This window comes from Apteryx mantelli, chromosome 2 (assembly GCF_036417845.1).
Source record: "Apteryx mantelli isolate bAptMan1 chromosome 2, bAptMan1.hap1, whole genome shotgun sequence".
In the NCBI taxonomy this organism is placed as follows: domain Eukaryota; kingdom Metazoa; phylum Chordata; class Aves; order Apterygiformes; family Apterygidae; genus Apteryx; species Apteryx mantelli.
Window position 1 is genome coordinate 4,969,448 of NC_089979.1, and position 17,468 is coordinate 4,986,915.

General features: G+C 44.0%; 1 protein-coding gene across 1 annotated transcript in view; it reads left to right on the plus strand.

Annotated features, from left to right (window-relative positions):
- Positions 1-17,468, plus strand: part of AGO2 (argonaute RISC catalytic component 2) — a 51,907-nt gene continuing 34,439 nt past the window's right edge. The window contains exon 1 of the mRNA XM_067290116.1: positions 1-206. Coding sequence (XP_067146217.1) covers positions 176-206 — 31 coding nt within the window. The 5' untranslated portion in view covers positions 1-175. The remainder of the gene's footprint in view (positions 207-17,468) is intronic.

A 17,468-nucleotide genomic window follows, 5' to 3' on the forward strand; every position in this document is an offset into this window, starting at 1 on the left:
TTTCCCCTCCTCTCCCTCTTTTCTTTTTCCTCCCTCCCCTCCCCTTCCTCCTTCGGCGACAGCGGAGCCGGGGCTCGGGCTCGCTCCCTCCTCCCCCCCTTCCCTCCCCTCGAGCCGCCGCCGCGGTCGGGACCCGCAGAGAGGCGCCGCCTCCGCCGCCGCCGCACACGGAGACATGTACCCGGGAGCCACCTCCGCCGGACCCGGTGAGGCTCCGGCTCTTTTCCCCTTCCTTCCTCCCCTCCTCTTCCCTTCCCGCCGACTTTCTCCCTCGCCGGCGGCGCGGCGGCGGGTTTGAACTCGGGCTCTGTTTCGGGGCGGGGGTGACCGCTGGCGCACGCGGCGGTCTGTCAGCGCGAGGCGCCGCGCGCGCCCCTTCCCCCCCCCCCCCCACGCCGCCGCCGCCGCCGCGAGACAGCGAGGCGCCAACGGCCGCCGGCGAGGCGTTGGAGGGGGGAGGGAGGGGAAGGGGGAGACCCGCGCACCCCCCCCCCCCGGGTGCCCGCCGGCTTCCCGGGCCTGCTCGCAGCCCTGCGAGGCCGCGCTGGCGGGGGAAGGAGGGGTCAGGCCGCCGCCGCCGCCGCCACCTCGGGGAGGGAGGCGAGTGAGCCTGCGTGTCCTGAGGCCCCTGCGAGGGGAGGGGAGGGAGAGGAGAGGAGAGGAGGGTCGCCTCGCTCTGCTCTGCTCTGCCCTCCCCTCCTTTCCCGCCGCCGCGGCGAGCCCCGAGGCAGCGGGGAGGGGCGAGGGGAGGGGGCCCGGCTCTGTGGCGGCTGCCGGGCCGCGCCTGGGGCGGGCGGGGGGGGGGGTGCGGGGCCGCCTCGGCCTGGCGGCGCGTTTCCAGCCGCAGCCTGGCGGCGCCGCCGCTTTGGACCCCGGCAGGCGGCACCCAGGTGCCGGATAGGGGCCGAAACGGTTATCGCCTTCGGCGGAGGTCTTCGGGCTTTGCGGTGAATTCTCGGGAGCAAACAGGAGGGCAGCGTGGGCAGGAGGAGCGCTAGCAGCGGCGTTAATACGGTTTAGGGGAAAGATAGGTTAATACGGTGAGAGCTTGTATGGTTAATGTGGGGCAATGCTTTAATTTGCTTTCTCTTTTTGAGCGTTGGGCTGTTTCTGCCACGAGAAATCTGTTCTAATATAGAAACTATTGTGTTTACCTGTTTTTTTTTCCTAGAAAAGTTTAAAAATTAGTGAAACTTCCTGTATTTTTAGCTTACCGTTCTTCATAGTTTTGTGTAAAATCTTTTTTTCCCTTAGAGGGATGATCTAGTAAGGAATAGTGTAGAGAAACACAGGACCTGTAGCTGGGAGACCTTTACAGCCTCTCTCTTGAGTGCTGCTGCTGTAGGAGCATTTACACCTTAGAATCCACAGTTAGGTGCTAGCTTCCTTTTCTTTTTCTTTTTCTTCTTTTTTTTTTCCCTTCTGATGTGATTACCTTGAAGGGAAGAGAATCAAGGAAGATCAGGATGGTAGTTCTCCTCTTAGGAAAAACAGGAGCTATACTTTTCCTTGCTTTTCTTCCTATAGTTTGTGAAGGCTTTTACTAGATACGGCAGGGAGATAGACCACTGTAGCTGTATGCATCCAGACTGATGACGTTCAGTACTTTTTTTTTTTTTAATTAGACTGTTTTCATGTTTCAGTAGCAATAGCTGTGCATAAATACTTGCTTTATCATTTTGCTCGGCTTCTAGTGTCAGGTTCTCTTGTTCACTTTCGGTATGCAGATAATCTTGGTGCTTAAATTGTGCTGTTGCTAAGGCTGTTACGTTCACCTCTTACTATTACATCTTTTGTAAAATTGTATGTAAGGATTCTTCAACTATCTGGTGGGCTTTTTCTTCTTTTTTTTTTTTAAAGAAACCAAATAATTGAAAAAAACTGCCTGTATATGGGCTGGGAGTAGGTTTACATGTGGGAGCAGCCTCTATCTTCCTTCATTTGCGCTTTATCTGATCCTAACACTGTCCCTTCTGCACAGAATGATTTTACTTCCACAGCACTGGCACTGGTGGCTGCTGTTTACCGCCAGGGACCCAGATTCAGCGTGTATGTTATCAGAACAACCCTCCCTGAGCCCCAGAGAACAAACACCATACCTTTACTGAGCTGCTGGTCCTCTCCAAACATTGCTGTCCTGTGCTGCAGGCTCCTGCTATTCTGCTCCCTCTGACTGAGCTCATCTTCTGTCTCATTTACTTCCTAGTTTATCCCGGGCTCAGCCTTTTTCCCTCTGCAGAGCTGGGCAGGGACAGCGTCTCGTCTAGAGCACGAGCTGCAAGTTGTTCTCCACGTCGTGAGGCGCTCTGTTTCCTTCCTGTGCAGTCATCCACAGAGAGCCTTAGCAGCGCGAGGGCTTTTAGCAGTCCAAAAAGCTTCCTGCTCCGCATCAAATCATACGGCAGGACCTGGGATGAGAATTTGTAACGAGAGAAGAGCTGTACCATGAACCAGTCTGGAAACGGAGACTGTCAGCAGGGTGCTTAGTTGTCTCCTGTAGGCTAAACGTGGCCCGTGTACTGCTAGTGAAAGTCCCCTTCTATACATTAACCTGATACCTATCAGGCGAATGTATGCCGAGATCCTCCTCAGAGGAATGGGCGAGCAGGAGCGCGGCTCGCAAACGTTCGGCACGACACAGCTGCTCTAAGTGCGGGAGAGCTCCAGCCTCTACATGTCTGTCACCACATCCTTGATGCAGCTTAAATGCTCCATTCAGATCTCTTGTAACTTAGATCTGGCCGCTGTCTGACGGTTCGTTGAACAGCGCTGCTGCATACGAGCCACTTTACTTGTCCTGCTCCCGTCACCAAACTGCACACCCCAGCCAGCCCCGTTCCGAGGGTGTTTGTGGCGTTGGCCTTCTGCCAACGTAATCGCTCAATTTGCCACGGGGTTTGCTATTTTAATCTTCATTCTTTCTCTGGAGACACTATAAAGCAAGTTAGGGGCCTGTATCTGACTAATTTAAAAAAATTGCAGTTAAACATGGAAACTTTGTTCTAACATGCTGTTACATTGGGGGGGGAAGATATTTTTATACAGGAGAGTAAGATATTTCCATACAAATTACTTTTTATCATTAGAAAAGCTCTGTTCCTTTTTCCCAAAACATTGTTCGACTTTGAGATCTTGACTTACTGTTTTATTTGCTGAGACTTTGCACCCGTGAACTTTTCTCCATCAAGAAACTATAGAAAGACTAAAATTTTGAGAGTGTGAATCTTATTTGAAAAAGAGAAAAGTTTCATAGTGATGCTTATTAGGATGTGTTTTTCTAGAAGGACAGGAAAATGCCAAGGAGGTATAATAAAAGCACTGTTGCTAGATCAGTTGAGTTTGAGGAAGTGATTAAAACTTTCATAAACTTTTGAAACTTATACTGTTTAGTATTTACATATTTATAAATTCTAAGCTTTGCATGCTATGGATTCTGTCTTTGTTGAAAGAATATTTGTTTTTTGTTTGCTACCCGAGGTTTTAATTTGTTGTCGAAGCAGCACTTGCCTGAAAAAGGGTGACTTCATAAAGGGGGCTGTGGCTTTAAATATAAAATACCAGGAGAAAAAAAAAAAAGAGTTTCTCTATGAGAAACAAGTTTGACTGAGTTTTCTGTAGCAGGCTATAGGAGCTAAGATTATCTTATCACTTGTCATTTAGTTATAAAGTACCTTCTTAAAATTGTTAATGTAATTTTGAAACTTTTAAATCGTGTTGGTCTTTGGTGTGTGTACTTATGTTCAATTCATGTATACTTCCTGAAGATATGCGATGGTTGGAAGTCAACTCTCTTTGATCTTTAGTTTTGTTGTGGGAAAGGGTGTATTCATGGCTCACTGGGAGAGGTGGTGGAAAAGGCAACGTCTTCATCTGCTGGACCTTAATTCTACCTGCTTCCTCTCAGCACCTGCCTCAATAACACCAACAACTCCCTTGGACTACCTGTCAAGGGTCTGCTTGTCACCTGCCCAATCTTTCACTTTTAAGCAAGCCTCTTAATATTATTTTTAGGTTGGAAGTGGGCCTGTTCGTATTGTGCTATCCTGCTGGTATCCCATGGTTGCACTTTTTTTGGGCTTAATTTTAGACAGTAAATTGTGCTGAAATTCATTATAAGCTGCCATATGTAAAAGAGGAAATGAGAATTTAATATACAGTGCTCTCAGTTTTTCCTGAGACTTTTTTTTTCCTTAAACTTAAATCACATTTGTCAACCCTAGAGCCTGCAAAACAAAGGTAAAAACAAAGTACAAAACAAAGCCATGTTTAAAAGTATTGTTGTCATGGCCAGTATATTTTCCTAAGAAAGAAAAAGACTCTGTATTAATGTTTCCACTAGCTGTATAGTTTTAGGTGGCTTAAAGATGAGGTAGTTATTTGGTAAAAAGATGCCTGACGTCATACACATGAACCAAACTTTCTCCTTTTCTTAGTGAACCAAAGTTTACAACAGATTCGCTATGTGAGAAGTGAAAGTTTCCAGCAGCGGCTCTGACACACCGACTATGCAGTAATGCAGGATTTTTGTACGCTTATTTTTCCGTCGACTTGAAGTTTTTCATTTTTGCAGAAGTGTTGGGCACTCATATATTCAACTGTGTTTTGTAATGTATATAGAAAGAGTACAGAGGGCGTGGGGAACATCCAGACCTTCCCGAGGTCGAGGAAAGTACCGCTTTCGTACTTCGCATACCTTCTTCTGCACTGTTAGCACCCTCGGCCTTCCCCTGTTTCACCGAGGGGTGGGGAAGGCAGCTAAATGCATGTGCTCTGCAGGAGAAAACTGGGGGGTTAGCCTAGCATACGCTGCTCTGTCCTTCCGTCCTCTTTAAACAGCATAACAGGGAAAGCTTTTGCTATTCCAGAAAACTGAGCGCTTCTAGGGACTTTTGGCCATCGAGAAACTGCGTGGATCAAACCGACGAACACAGGAAACTTCTAACTGCTGAACTGGCTTTGCAAACATATGCAGTTCTCATTAACTAGAAACTTTACATGTGTAATGAAAGCCTTGTTTGTATGAGCTAAGCGTGTGCCGTCAGGAGCTTTTCAAAGCTTGCAGGACTTGTCAAAATGCTGTTGTGTATTTCTTTCCTTATTTCAAGTTTTAGCGGAATACTTGGTCTTATTTTTCGTGACAGAATTTCTAATACTCAAGTACCAGAAGACAGTATTCAGCTTTAAAATGTCATCTCTGTCTTAAGTGACAATTAAGAAAAGTCAGCCTCAAGTATCTAATTTTTGAACTAGAAAAGGGTAGCTGGTGGAAAAATCTTCTGTAGTTTTACCTATAATGATTGTGGGTAAGGATTCGCTCTCTGCATTGTCTAAATAATTTGGCTTAATATCATGCATCCTTTCTGATGTACACGAAAAGCAGCCCACTGGTGTGGAAAGTAGCCCTTACCCTACCAACTATGGAGCTACCTCACTTTCTAATTCGGTGCATTTTTTTTTTTTTTTTTTTTTACTGTCCAATTTATTTTGATATCCAAAGCTGAATTTAAAGTTTTTCCAGATTTTGATAGCATAAAACTGATAAGAAAGTGGTAAAGTAAAAGACGGACCTGAATAGCTTCAGTCGCATCTAGACTGGACCTGTGTAATGTATCTCATGCCTTACACCCGAGTTGTAATTTAGTAGTGCAGTGTTTTCTTTGATAGCCATTTCTAAGTCATGCTTCAAAGAAAGGCTTTTTAGCACTGTTCACAGTGGGTTGTTTTTTTTTTAATCCTTAGACTGGGATGATATCCATATTTTTGTCTACCTAGGATAATTTTTCATGTACTCATTAAAAAGGTTTTAATAGATAGTGTCTTTCGGTGTGTTTGGTGGGCATCATAGGTTAGCATAATTCTTTTTAATTTCTTCTCTATTTGAACTTATTTTGCTATTACTGCTCTTCTGTCAGACTACAGCTAGTGCTTTAAAAAAACCCTCTTAGTGTAAGCATTATTTCATATGTTTCTTCAATCCTTTTTTTTTGTACTAAGGAAAGATATTTATCATTTATCATTGAAATATCTTTGTTTATAGCTCTGCTACATCTGTGAAGCTATATTATACCTATGACTTTTGAAAATTGGGCATAGTCAAGCTGGAAGCTATTGATTTAGATAAGTACTGTTGATAATGATGTAATTAAGTCAGTCCAAAGCTTGCTTTGATGTTTTTTTTTTTTCCTCTGGTGTCTTTTGAGTTCAGTTCTCATTGAGCTGTCCACAGTGCTGCCAAATTTTGGTTGTATTTGGGTTGCGAAACTGATTTTAATCACAGTCATGGTGAGAGCAGTTCATTCTCGCCTGTTGCAATTCGTGCTTTTCTCTCTATTTTTGTCAGTGCTGCTCAGCTGTGCTAGTTCTGTCTTTTTTGTAGGCTTTACTCTGTCTTCTTTCAGTCTTCATTAAACAGGCACCTGAAAAATAAAACTCTGCAGTGCCAAAAGTAGAGGTAAAAGCTGTCCGTGCGTAAGCCTGTAGTTTTACATGCATCTTAAACTAGCACAGTTTAGCACTGCTGCAGAAAGAAACGGTAATGCTGGCATTAGTGCACGAGGCTGCGTTGTGCACCATTTGGCGAGCTGGCCCGAGCTCAAACCAAGCCCCCTCCGTTCCTTGCCTTCATACCCCTCCTCCTCCTCCCTAGTTAGCTTTACCTGCTTTGCTGCTTTGCAGGAGCACTCATGATAATACAAGTTTTGGGACTGCAGGGCAGATTGAACGGCTGCATGAAAGCAAGACTTGTTTTTCAGCGCTAGTTCTGTCTTATACTAGCGTTGTTATATGTGAATTTGTTATGGCCTGAAGTGAAGCTGTCAGGGCCTGGGTTCCAAAGTGAAAATACGCCGTGATAGCTCTGCAGTCATAAAGGTCTCTATCTGAGAGAGGTGTTAAATACTTCAGCTTTTCAGAGATGTGGAATGAATACACAATTCCGTACTGTTCTGGATTCCAGATATGTTTCCTTTCCTAACAATTCTGCTGGCAGCAACCTGGTTGCGTTTCATGATACATGTTATTTTGTAATCAGAATGTGGAAAATAGGCTCCATGTCAGCTCTTCCTCTGTGCGAAGAATTAAATCACGTAACATGTAATTTTATAAAGTATGTATAAATCTGTGCTTAAACAGTACGTACATTGTATGTCCTAGGTCGTTTCCTACCTGTGTTGGGATGGGATTGAAACAAGGGGCCTACATATTTAAAAAAAAAGTCCTTAAGCTTTTGAGGAATAAGGTAAATTCTCAGCATGTCATCTTAAAAATAAGCTTTTGAAACTCCGTTGGTTTTACGGTGCAGACTTGTGCATAGACAATCATTATGATAATTTCGTACCTAGTCTAGAAAAAAAATTCTTGCAACTTTTTTTTCGGGCCAGACGATGAACTGACTTGTCAGGCAGTGTTCAACGCTGTGAAGCGAGCGTGGGTGGTTCTGTTAGAGCTGCTAATGTCGCAGATCGGATCTTCAGAACTTTTTGTCTTAGTAAGGCTTTTTTGTATTCTGAGTTTTAGTAATGAAATTTGTTGCAACCTATTGATGTGAGAAAGTAGTGAAATGTGTCTTTTAAGTTAGTAGTAGGAAGTGTGTGGATGTGCTAATTGTGACTTATTTTAAATAAGCCAATTTTAGAAATATTCCTGAGAGAGGAGGTTTCACTGGCTTAACTAGATCAGTCTAAAAACTGTTTGAAGTTAAACTTGTCGTGTAGATGAATAAGGCTTTAATACATAATTATTACTGGGGCCTTGTTATATACCTTCTGAAACTTGCTTAGCTAGTGTTTACTCTTAAAGGACAGGCTTTATACATGAAGAGGATAAATTCTGTCTAAACGTTGCTGTGTTCTTGGCTTCGCTTATCCTTTGGTAACGAACTTATTCCGTTGTCCTTCTACATGACTTTTGGATTTCCGTGGCTGTTCCCTTTCTGCTAGCTTTTGTCTATGCCTCTGTTCCCCTGTTGGTTGTCCACTCCCACCACACTGTACTTCTCCATCATTTCTGAAATCTTCATTTGCGGCCTGTGGAAGACAAGTCTGAGAACTTCTGGAGAGCAAGATTTTTTTTTTTTTCCATTTGTGTGGGTTTCTTTTTTCTTAGCCTGTTAACTGGCTGTCAAATATAAGGTTTCTCAAACAACAGTACTTTCCCCTTGACTTCAACTCGACTGACTTAAATGTTTCTATTGAAAACCTTAGTATGAGATAAAAAACCCCAACCCCAAAACCACAAACAAAACAAAAATAGAATTGAGAAGACGCTCAAGTTCAGGTAGAAATGACAATACAGCAGAATGAATGTCTCGGTGAACCGAGTGCATTTCTTTTTAGGAAAAGCTTCAGTATTTAATGAGAGGATGCTTAGGAGTGATTGGTATAGGGGCAGACTATTTGAATAAAGGTGTGTCGCTCAAGAAGCGAGAGCTTCATTCAGAAGGAAGAAATCGGTTTTATATATTTCTTGAGAGAAATTTGAAAATGGATTCCTGTTAGGGCAAGGAAGAGAAGGAGCTTTATTATTTGAGTCACAATCTGTGACTAGAATACAGTAGTATTCCTTTTAATACAGTCTCCCTCTTAATGTAAACTTCCGGTGGAGGTACAGGCCTCTCTGTAACAAAGTTCAGCTTAACAGTAGGCATGTGCGCTTTTTTTTTTTTTTTTTTTAAAGTTACCTTTCACGGAACCCTTAGAAGTAATCTGCAGAGCAAAAATGGCAATTCACGGGACGAGGTACTAGGTTTTGGCAGTGACGTTGCGGGAGAAAACGAGTTGTTTCTGCAGGAAATTTCTGTGGGGATTTGGCTCTTCCTACACTAAGATGTCATTACCTGCTCCCTCTGCCCAGGCTGTTGTCACTGTGACCGGGGTGGCACAGTGCCGCAGCTGAATCCTAATTCACATCATGAGAACCTTAAGTTGGTTACAAGAAGCAGGCGGGGGGGGAAAAAAACAAGATGTAATAGGAAAAAATTATTATAGAAGACTTCTACCCAAAGCCTACGCTCTTGCCATATCTCAATTATTCCATTATTATAAACCTGTACTTTACCCCTTCTTTACGGCGACACCGAAAACCACAGCCCTATCTCTTGAAACCGCATTAGATGCTGTTGGATCTCTTGCATGTTAAAGGTGCTTCTGCAGCTGCTTTCGCTATCTAAAATGATAAATCATAGCCTCAGCTCTTAACTGTGCATTTTCTATTTTGAAACTAAGCCTCGAGAGTGTTCATGTTTTCAGTTTAATTCAGTGTAGAACTGGACAAAGATCTCTTTTTCAAGGAAAGCACGACTGCTTTGCAGTTAATAGCTTAACAGGTTAATTTTGTAAACTGAAAATGTTTTAGGTAAGGAGACAACTTTATATTTTTAGATTTTACACCCCAAAAAACGGCTAGCCAAAGTCCGTGGGGAATATGAATGCGCTTGCAAAGGTACAGCACAGAATATGGCCATCCTAGCTTATTTCTTTAATAATCTGAGAACAAATCACTTCTGCGTTTCATTAAGTGTTATACAATGTGAATCCCACAGGGAACGCTGATTCGGGGCCTCTCTGGCACCAGTTTCCAGCTGGTGAGGCACAGCTCACTGGAAAGGCATGCCAGCAACAAGAGCGTAAAGCCCCAGCTATTACGGCTTGTCAGGCTTGGTGGAGCTTGCTGTTGGCACCGCAGCCTCCAGTAACACAAAAGGCCGGAGGAGAGGCATGGGATGTGATGGCAAGGGATCGGAGAGGAGAAGGAGGGCGAGGAAGAGGTGTTGGGAGAAAGGCTGGGGGTGCGACACTGAATTGAGAGCTGGGACTCTGCTCAGGTGACTTGATCTATCCAGTATCTGTAGTCTGTAACACGGAGATCAGTCTGTGCTAATTGCAAGGAAGTTTGGGGAAAGCCCATGCAATGTTGAGATCTTCGGTTACTGTGGTAATGGAAGTGCGGTGTCACTAGTGAGGCGCACAGTTCTCAAGCTGCTCTCTGGTTGCTGTTTGTGTGTGCAAGTGGCGTCGAAGCACTTAACGTGGTAGGTTTTAGGCTAGGAATCCATCGCCGAGTTCAGTTCTGCTTCGGGCGGTAGCTGGACTGACGCGTCCTGTGTGCTCTCTCCAGGACTGAACGCCTGTTCTCATTTATATCTGATAGTCACACCAAGAAGTCTAATAGAAACTTCAGTCTGTCCACTGGAGTAAATATCGATGGAAGAGTCAGTGTACCTGTATGAGGAAGTCGTGGGTTTTTTGAACCTACTAGCAACAAAGTGATAAAGACAATAGCGGTCAGGTTATACTGTTTGCATGTTCAAACCTGCTCAGTCGTAAGTGTAGGAATATAAGTGTCAATGAAGACAAAAGTGGGGAGCCACGTTTCTTTCCTAACCTGAATGCAACTTTTCAGAAAACTGAGGGTAAAGGAAGGGGTAAGGTGAGATGAAGAGAACAGAATTTCTGGCCTTTTCTTTTATTGGGGAGAAGCAGCCTGGAGAAAGGCGTAGAAGGTAGTGGGTGTTTTCTTTTTCTTTTACAAGATGTATATACTCACGACATCAGCCTTCTGGAAAGGCAAATAACAGAGATTCGACTGAATAGAGGCATTGCTCTTTATGAATATAGAAAATACTGCTTCATTTTTTATTTTAAATTGTTAGAAAAGTCACCTGGAATAAATTCAACATCCTTTTCTAAGGTAAGAAAGAATGAATGAGTTGTTAAGGTCAAATGCAATAAGCAGCACTAAATGTTCTCCATTTCCTCCCCTTGTTTTAGTAGAGGTTCGCCTAAAGATGGAGTTATTCTGCAGTTTGAATTCACACTGAACTTTAATCTGGGTTGCTTGCTTGTGGTAAGCCATAAGCATCCAGTGTATTGTTTTGATGAAGCTTGCTGTTTTAAATTGGTGACTTAATTCAATATTGCAGTTTGTAATTAAAAGCATTTCTCTGCATCCCTTAAGAAGGATTTCAGTCGTATTTTCTTACAGTTTAAATCTATCCGTACTACTAAGGCTATTACTATTAATGAATGAAAATAGATCAATTAGTAATAATAAAAGAAAAATTACTAATATTAATACTGCTAAAGTCTATCCTAACTGTTAATAAGCTTATTAATAGTAAGGATAGAGAGTCCTTACATTTTCCTCCTATGTTCTGATGCTGCTCTTCTGCCACTCAGCCCCATTTATAAGTGACCAGTTGTTATAAGTAACAAGCAGATGAGAACCAGCTTGTCAATATTTAAAAATCTGGATGATAACTCTGAAGGTCTAGGTTGCAAGAAGAAGGTGGGAGGGGAAGAAAATAAGACTAGCGCTTGGTGGCTTTTTCTAGTTGACATGGTCCATAAGAGGTTCGTGGGCTAGAAAGAAGAACCGTTATTAGTTTCTCCCCTACTGCATTTTACCAAAAGCAGCGATCTCTTCCTCTTCGGTGCTCTGGTCTGTTGTTCTTCTTACAGTCTTTCACGTATTCGCATTGGAAACCTGGTCATAACTTGCAAAGTGAACTGTATTGATGTCTTGTTTCTCCCATTCGCCTCCAACCCTGACACCGGCTGACACCATTGATGCCTGAGAGTAATTTGATTTCCGTGAATAGTATCACTTTCAGCATTATGAAGAGATCACATCCCTATCTTATGGGGTGGGGGAAGTAACTGAGATAACTAGAGCAGCAAAAGGTCTGTAACTGCTTACTTATCCCAAGCAAAATAATAAAATGGCTGATATAAGAATTAACCTTCCTTGAATTCTTTTGTATTATGTGACAGTTACACCATAAAAATCATATCTAGATTAGGTCTGCTGAACATAACAATGTTATAGGTTTGAAGGCAATGTTGCTTATCCAGTACTCCTCCTTATTAAAACATTTAACTTCATACTACAACACTAAGAAATTAGAAGCAATCTGGCACAACAAGAAACCTAAAGTTCTGAAGAGAGTTATCTAAGGGCCTTAAAATATGGCCAAATGTGAAGACAGCTCCTTTTTTCTTTTTCTTCCGCCCCCCTCCGCTCTGGTAGGCCAACTGGGTGCATACAATGCTTTGTGGTTAGAAAGCCTGGCAACTGCTCACTGAGAGACCAGAAGGACTTCTAGAGGGAGGGGCTCCATCAAGAACGTGAAAGACATCACATACGAATCCTTGGCAGGATCTGGGCACAGTTCATGTATGGCCAGAACAGGAAAAGAAACCTCATCCGGACAGAACGAGGAGTGCGAGAAGAGCTGAGTTGCTCTAAGGCTCAGATTCGCAGTGCGCGTGGAGACGTGAGGAGGCCTGGGACAAGCGGGTATTTGACGGAGGTGCGGAACGGTCTGAACGTGACGAGGAGTAAGGGCAGCATGTCCCCAAGCAACCTAACCGTGGATAGCATTTTAGGGGCCGTTTCAGGAGAATGAGCAATGGCTTAACAACTACAAGAAGATACATGGCTAGAAAAGACGTGGAGAATACAATACGTCTTTACCGATTTCCAGTCCTGCCAGATGCTTACCAGGTTATTTGCCGTGCGACTCTATAAAGTACTGTTTTTCTAGAGGGTGCATTATTAGCAGAAAACCTCAGGAAATCTTCTGACAACCGCCTGAATAAAGAACCTTCAATAGTTAATATTTAAAATAACACTATAACAGATGTTAAATTCAAATGAAATTTGGACCACATCATCCCTTCTTCTACTTCCCTTCCTTTCCTAGGGGTTAGTTTGTTGAATTCTCATGGATAATGGATAAGTCCATTACCTTGTTGTACATCGTCTAACCCAACGACTTACATTAAAAATGTCTCAGTCACGGTATCGCATAGTTTCCATACTCCAAAACATGCTTAATAATGAGTAGCAGAGGAAGATACACAGGTTCCATATAGATTCCTTCGCCCTTGTAATATCAAGGGACTATTAGCTGCAGCTTTGAGTTCTCCTTATCTCTTACGAAACACTGCAAGTCTTTTCCCTATCTTTCTCTAACGGTTCTTAACAGAAAGCCGATGTGAAAGTTAAACTTCTCTCTAAACTACAGACTGTAGCAAAACTTAATGATGGCCCAAAGCTTTTTTTAGTTGGGTATTAAAAAAATAAAAAGCTTAACTTCCAGTGTTCCTTTTCACATTCTGACCACGTATAAACTCTGTGCAGATCCTTGTCAAGGATTCGTGTATGATGTCTTCCACGTTGTTGCTGGGTCCCCCCTGTCTTTTGTATTGCAGTAACCGTTTGCGGAAACCCTGTTTCCCTCCTCCTCCAGCCCCTTTGGTCCCTTGCTCTGGCAGCCTCGCATCTTACTTCAGTTGTACGCTGAAACCCTTCTAAGAGAGCCTGTATGCATTAGGACACCGCTATCCTCACAGATGTCTTAGAAACCGTGTGTTTTAAGGGAATACTGGGCAGAAATTTGCCACCCCATGTTCTGCATTTCTGGTAGAGCCCACTTCTTTACTGACCTGGGCCATAGTCTCAACTGCATCTACCCTGTGGTATTGCCACTGGCTGGGAATATCTTCCCCTCTCCACCTGCTGCTGAGGAACGTCAACCTGACTTGCTTCTGAGACGCTTGGGTTCCGGGTCGGTGATGGCTAACAGCAGCTGCTCCCACCAACGCTAAGCAAACCCAGGGACTCCTCCAGCGCTGTTTTTGCTCTTGGTGGGTGGAGAATGGTGGCTGCATTTGTTGTGCCAGACCGGCAGATCAGAGCCTGTAGACTCCTACGGACCTTGCCAGCACCATAGGGTGAAAAGGGGCTACCAAGGAGTAGCTAGGGATTAAAGCTTGCTACTGCTGTGCTCCTAGGGGCCATCGCCCTCTTGACTGCCAGCATCCCCAGGTTACTGCTGTTCGCAGCAGCTCCTACACGTTGCTCCTGTCTTTCAAGGACAGATTATCCTCACTGGTTCCCATCTGCATTTCCATATCCCTATTTTAGGATACTTCCCTTCTTGCTGGCTCTGCAGGCCTTCCATGCTCCCACTTTGGATCCCACTCCCGACGTGGGACCATTTCCTCATCCTGTTTGCAAGCCCAGTGGCGGGCACCCGAGGTGGTCAGGGGGCAGGTGCACATGGCGTATCAGGAGAGGCTGAGAGAATTGGGTTTGTGCAACCTTAAGAAGAGATGGCTAAGGGGTGATCTTCTTGCTGTTTACGACTGCCTAATGGGAAGGTATGGACAAGATCAAGGCGGCAGCAGCAGACGGTGCACCAGAATAGGACAGGAGGCAACAGTTGCAAGCAGGAACACAGAAAATTCCACTTGGACATAAGAAAAGTTTTTATTTTGCCATGAGGGTGGTCAAACATTGGGACAGGTTGCAAGAGAGGCTGTGGGAGTTCTGTCTTTGGAGATATTCAAAACTTGACTGGATAAGACCTGAGGGGCTTAATCTAACTGGACCCTAAGGTCCCATCTGACCTACGTTATTCTCTTACTGTGATACCCTGCACTTCTGGAGAGCCCCTTCAAGTGGGTGTCTTCCTGCCCCTCGCTTTGCTGGTCTTGATTCTTTCTAACCTGATCGTGATGAATGTGTTTATTTGTCATTATTTGTTTCCTGCAGTTCTGGAGGCAAAACAGCTTACCAGCAGCTGAGGCCGAGCTTATAAGCTTTTTCCAAGGCGCAACACCACCTCTCTGGGCAAAGGATGGTGTCAGTGACCCACCTGGAGGCAGCTAAGTCCCTGTGCAGGTGCTGGCATTGTTGGCACCCTATAAAAAGTAATATATAAGGTGGTCTTCTTGCTGTGCTGGTTGGGATCAGCAAGCAAGGCACATCAAATCAAGTGCTGCAGGGCTATGTTGAATTAAGATTCCATATACTGGCATGCACAGCTAGGAAATGTTTTGAAGCCTTTCTTCAAGACATCCTTTCCCCGTGGCAGCTATATTCCACATAAACGCAGCAATATCTGAAACCACCCGTCCTGGTGATGCGGCAGATCTGCCCTGTTGTCCGATATTAGGAACTTTACCTGAAAGCGGAGCTTCCAAAGACGACTTCCTTAACGGTAGTTTCATTTAGAGACCGTATTTTTAGAAAAATGGTGTTAGAGATGCTTCCTATCGCCAAACATAGGCAGCGTTAACCCCATGCTGAAACATTCTTTGAGCTGTGAAAACATCACCTGGTTATTAAACATGTGTTAGGACTTGCTACACAAGGAAACTTATTGATATAATTACACTAGGGTAATTATACTCAGACAATTTCCTGTGTCAACAAGCCCTTAGATGCAACTAGTTTGGCCCCTTTGTATTTAGTAACTGATTAAGCCTCTGACTGCACATTAAAATTGTGTAATTCATGGCTAAAAAACTTCAATGCGCCGGGTTAGCGTTGGCCGGCAGGGCTTCCAGAATACCAAGCAAACCAGCAGCTAAGCTTTAAAAAAATTATCGGGAATTAAAGACCGAAAGAATGAATGTTCTAAGCCTGGGAAACAGCTATAAATCAAACTGTCCTGAAACAATTGCATAAATTTCAGCATAGGAGCCGAGCCGCACTCATTCAAAAATGGGGCTCGCCGACACCTTTTAGGTACTAGGAGCTTCTGGGCCAGGTGACTCCTTGAGTCACGCTCTTATCTCTGCTCCTGATCCACAATATTACGATGGGGGAGAAGCACGCGTGCGGGCTGCCTTGCGTTTGCAGTTCTGCTTCAAGTTTGCAAAACTCCGTGTTTGCACTAGAGTAGCCTTTCTGCGTCAGTGGATGGTTTCTGTACCGCTTCCTTTTGGCAGCGAGTATTGCCTGAGGTTTACTTTCATTTCAGAAAGTGCCGCGAAACTGTTACTTTGCTACTTTCTGTCTTTCTCCAGATTTCTTTTTTGTTGTTGTTGTTGTTGTAGAAATTGCCATTCTTAAGACTGATAACTCTGAACATCTGGTCTGTGTAAATTGGATGAATTATGATGGGAAGTCTGTTTTTCATCATAAAAATAAGCCTGAAGGCCACGTAGTGGCACCTCATTGTTCAGTATCCAGCTTAACTTACTTCAAGCCCTAAAATAAGATTTCTGCGTTTTCTTCGTTGTCTCAGTCATTATATCAAGGCTGAAACTTTCTCTTTATTTGTGTCATCAGGGAGCAAAAAGTGAGGCGCTTCACATACGTATCACACCGATGCTCTAGTTTACTAGTCTTTCATCTTTCTTCTAACTTGTTCTTCCCTTGACAGCGCTTTAGAAATAAAATCCGGGTGTGCACGTAGATCGCAGAACACTCTGAAATACTGGCTCTGGAAGCCTGATCCGTGCTCTCGAAGGAGTCTCCGGAAAACATTGCATTTTATTGATTAAGGCTAAGGTTTCTGCTTCAACAGAAATGAGTAATAAGGCTGTGTCCTCTCTAGACCTGTCTGCCGTGCTGTCATCCGTCAGAGGAGATACCCTTCGGCTGCCCTGACTTTACTGAAGTCAGTGTTTCGTGACTTTGGAAACTCTGCAAGTAGTTGCTGCCATGCATTTTACATGAGAGCGCTTGATGTTAAATTCTTAATTTGAGGCGGTAGTCCAGAAGGTGAACTCAGATCAACAGCTGTGATCTGAAGTTAAGTTCGCATCCCTTGGTCCCGTAGCTGACGCGTGCACATGAGTTTTATGTGGCGAAAATATAGGTTAGCTTCTTTATCAGGTCAGTACGGCTGTTCAGTAAACAGGCCTTATCTCATTCAAGCAACACCCTGCCCTAAATAAGTTTCTGTCTAGTGAGCTGAGCCAGAAATAGCTTCCTTTTTTACTGGATCATAAAAACATGTCATTTCAAAGAAGTGTTTAAAATTGAAATACACAGTGGGAGTAGTTTTACTTTCTGAACAGCTCGGTTCTGTCCTTCTCCATCTTACGCGTGTGTTACAAAACCGTGCGACCACGTCGTTTCCCCAGGAGCCTTTGCTGCTCTCCGGTTTTGGTTTTATTTTCGTAACTGAATGTATGCGCTCGCTTCTGTCGCTAAAGCGCCCGTGGAAGACTGTTGCAGTGGTTTTGAGCAACAGGCGGCTGGTTTTGATCCTCGAACACTTGCCTCTTCCTTACGCTCCTGGGAAGTACCAAACGGTCCCGTTTTCATCGGAAGATGTAACTTAACAATACCTGCTCTCCAAAATGCCTTGATTTTGCCACGTGTGTAGCTTGTGGGGAGTTTTCCCCTGCTATTCTGAGCACATTTGGTCTAGAGTAATTCTAATTTTAATGAGTCTTTGCACTTCCACATCCTACAAGTGTGTAATTAAACCGGTCATAGCGGTAAGGCAATACCTAACCCAGCTAGAATACAGAATGTGGTTAACGAGAAGCGGAAATGTTTAAAAACCAATGCCAGGAGCCTGGACAGAAAACGGGTGGTACTATGGCAGTCGTATGGAATGAACACACACAAAAAAATCATGGGATAACGTTAATGATTGAGTGCTGTGGCTAGTGGGAGTGTTGCGTTACAGAAGGAAGGGCATAGAAATAAATGCGTTAATGCAG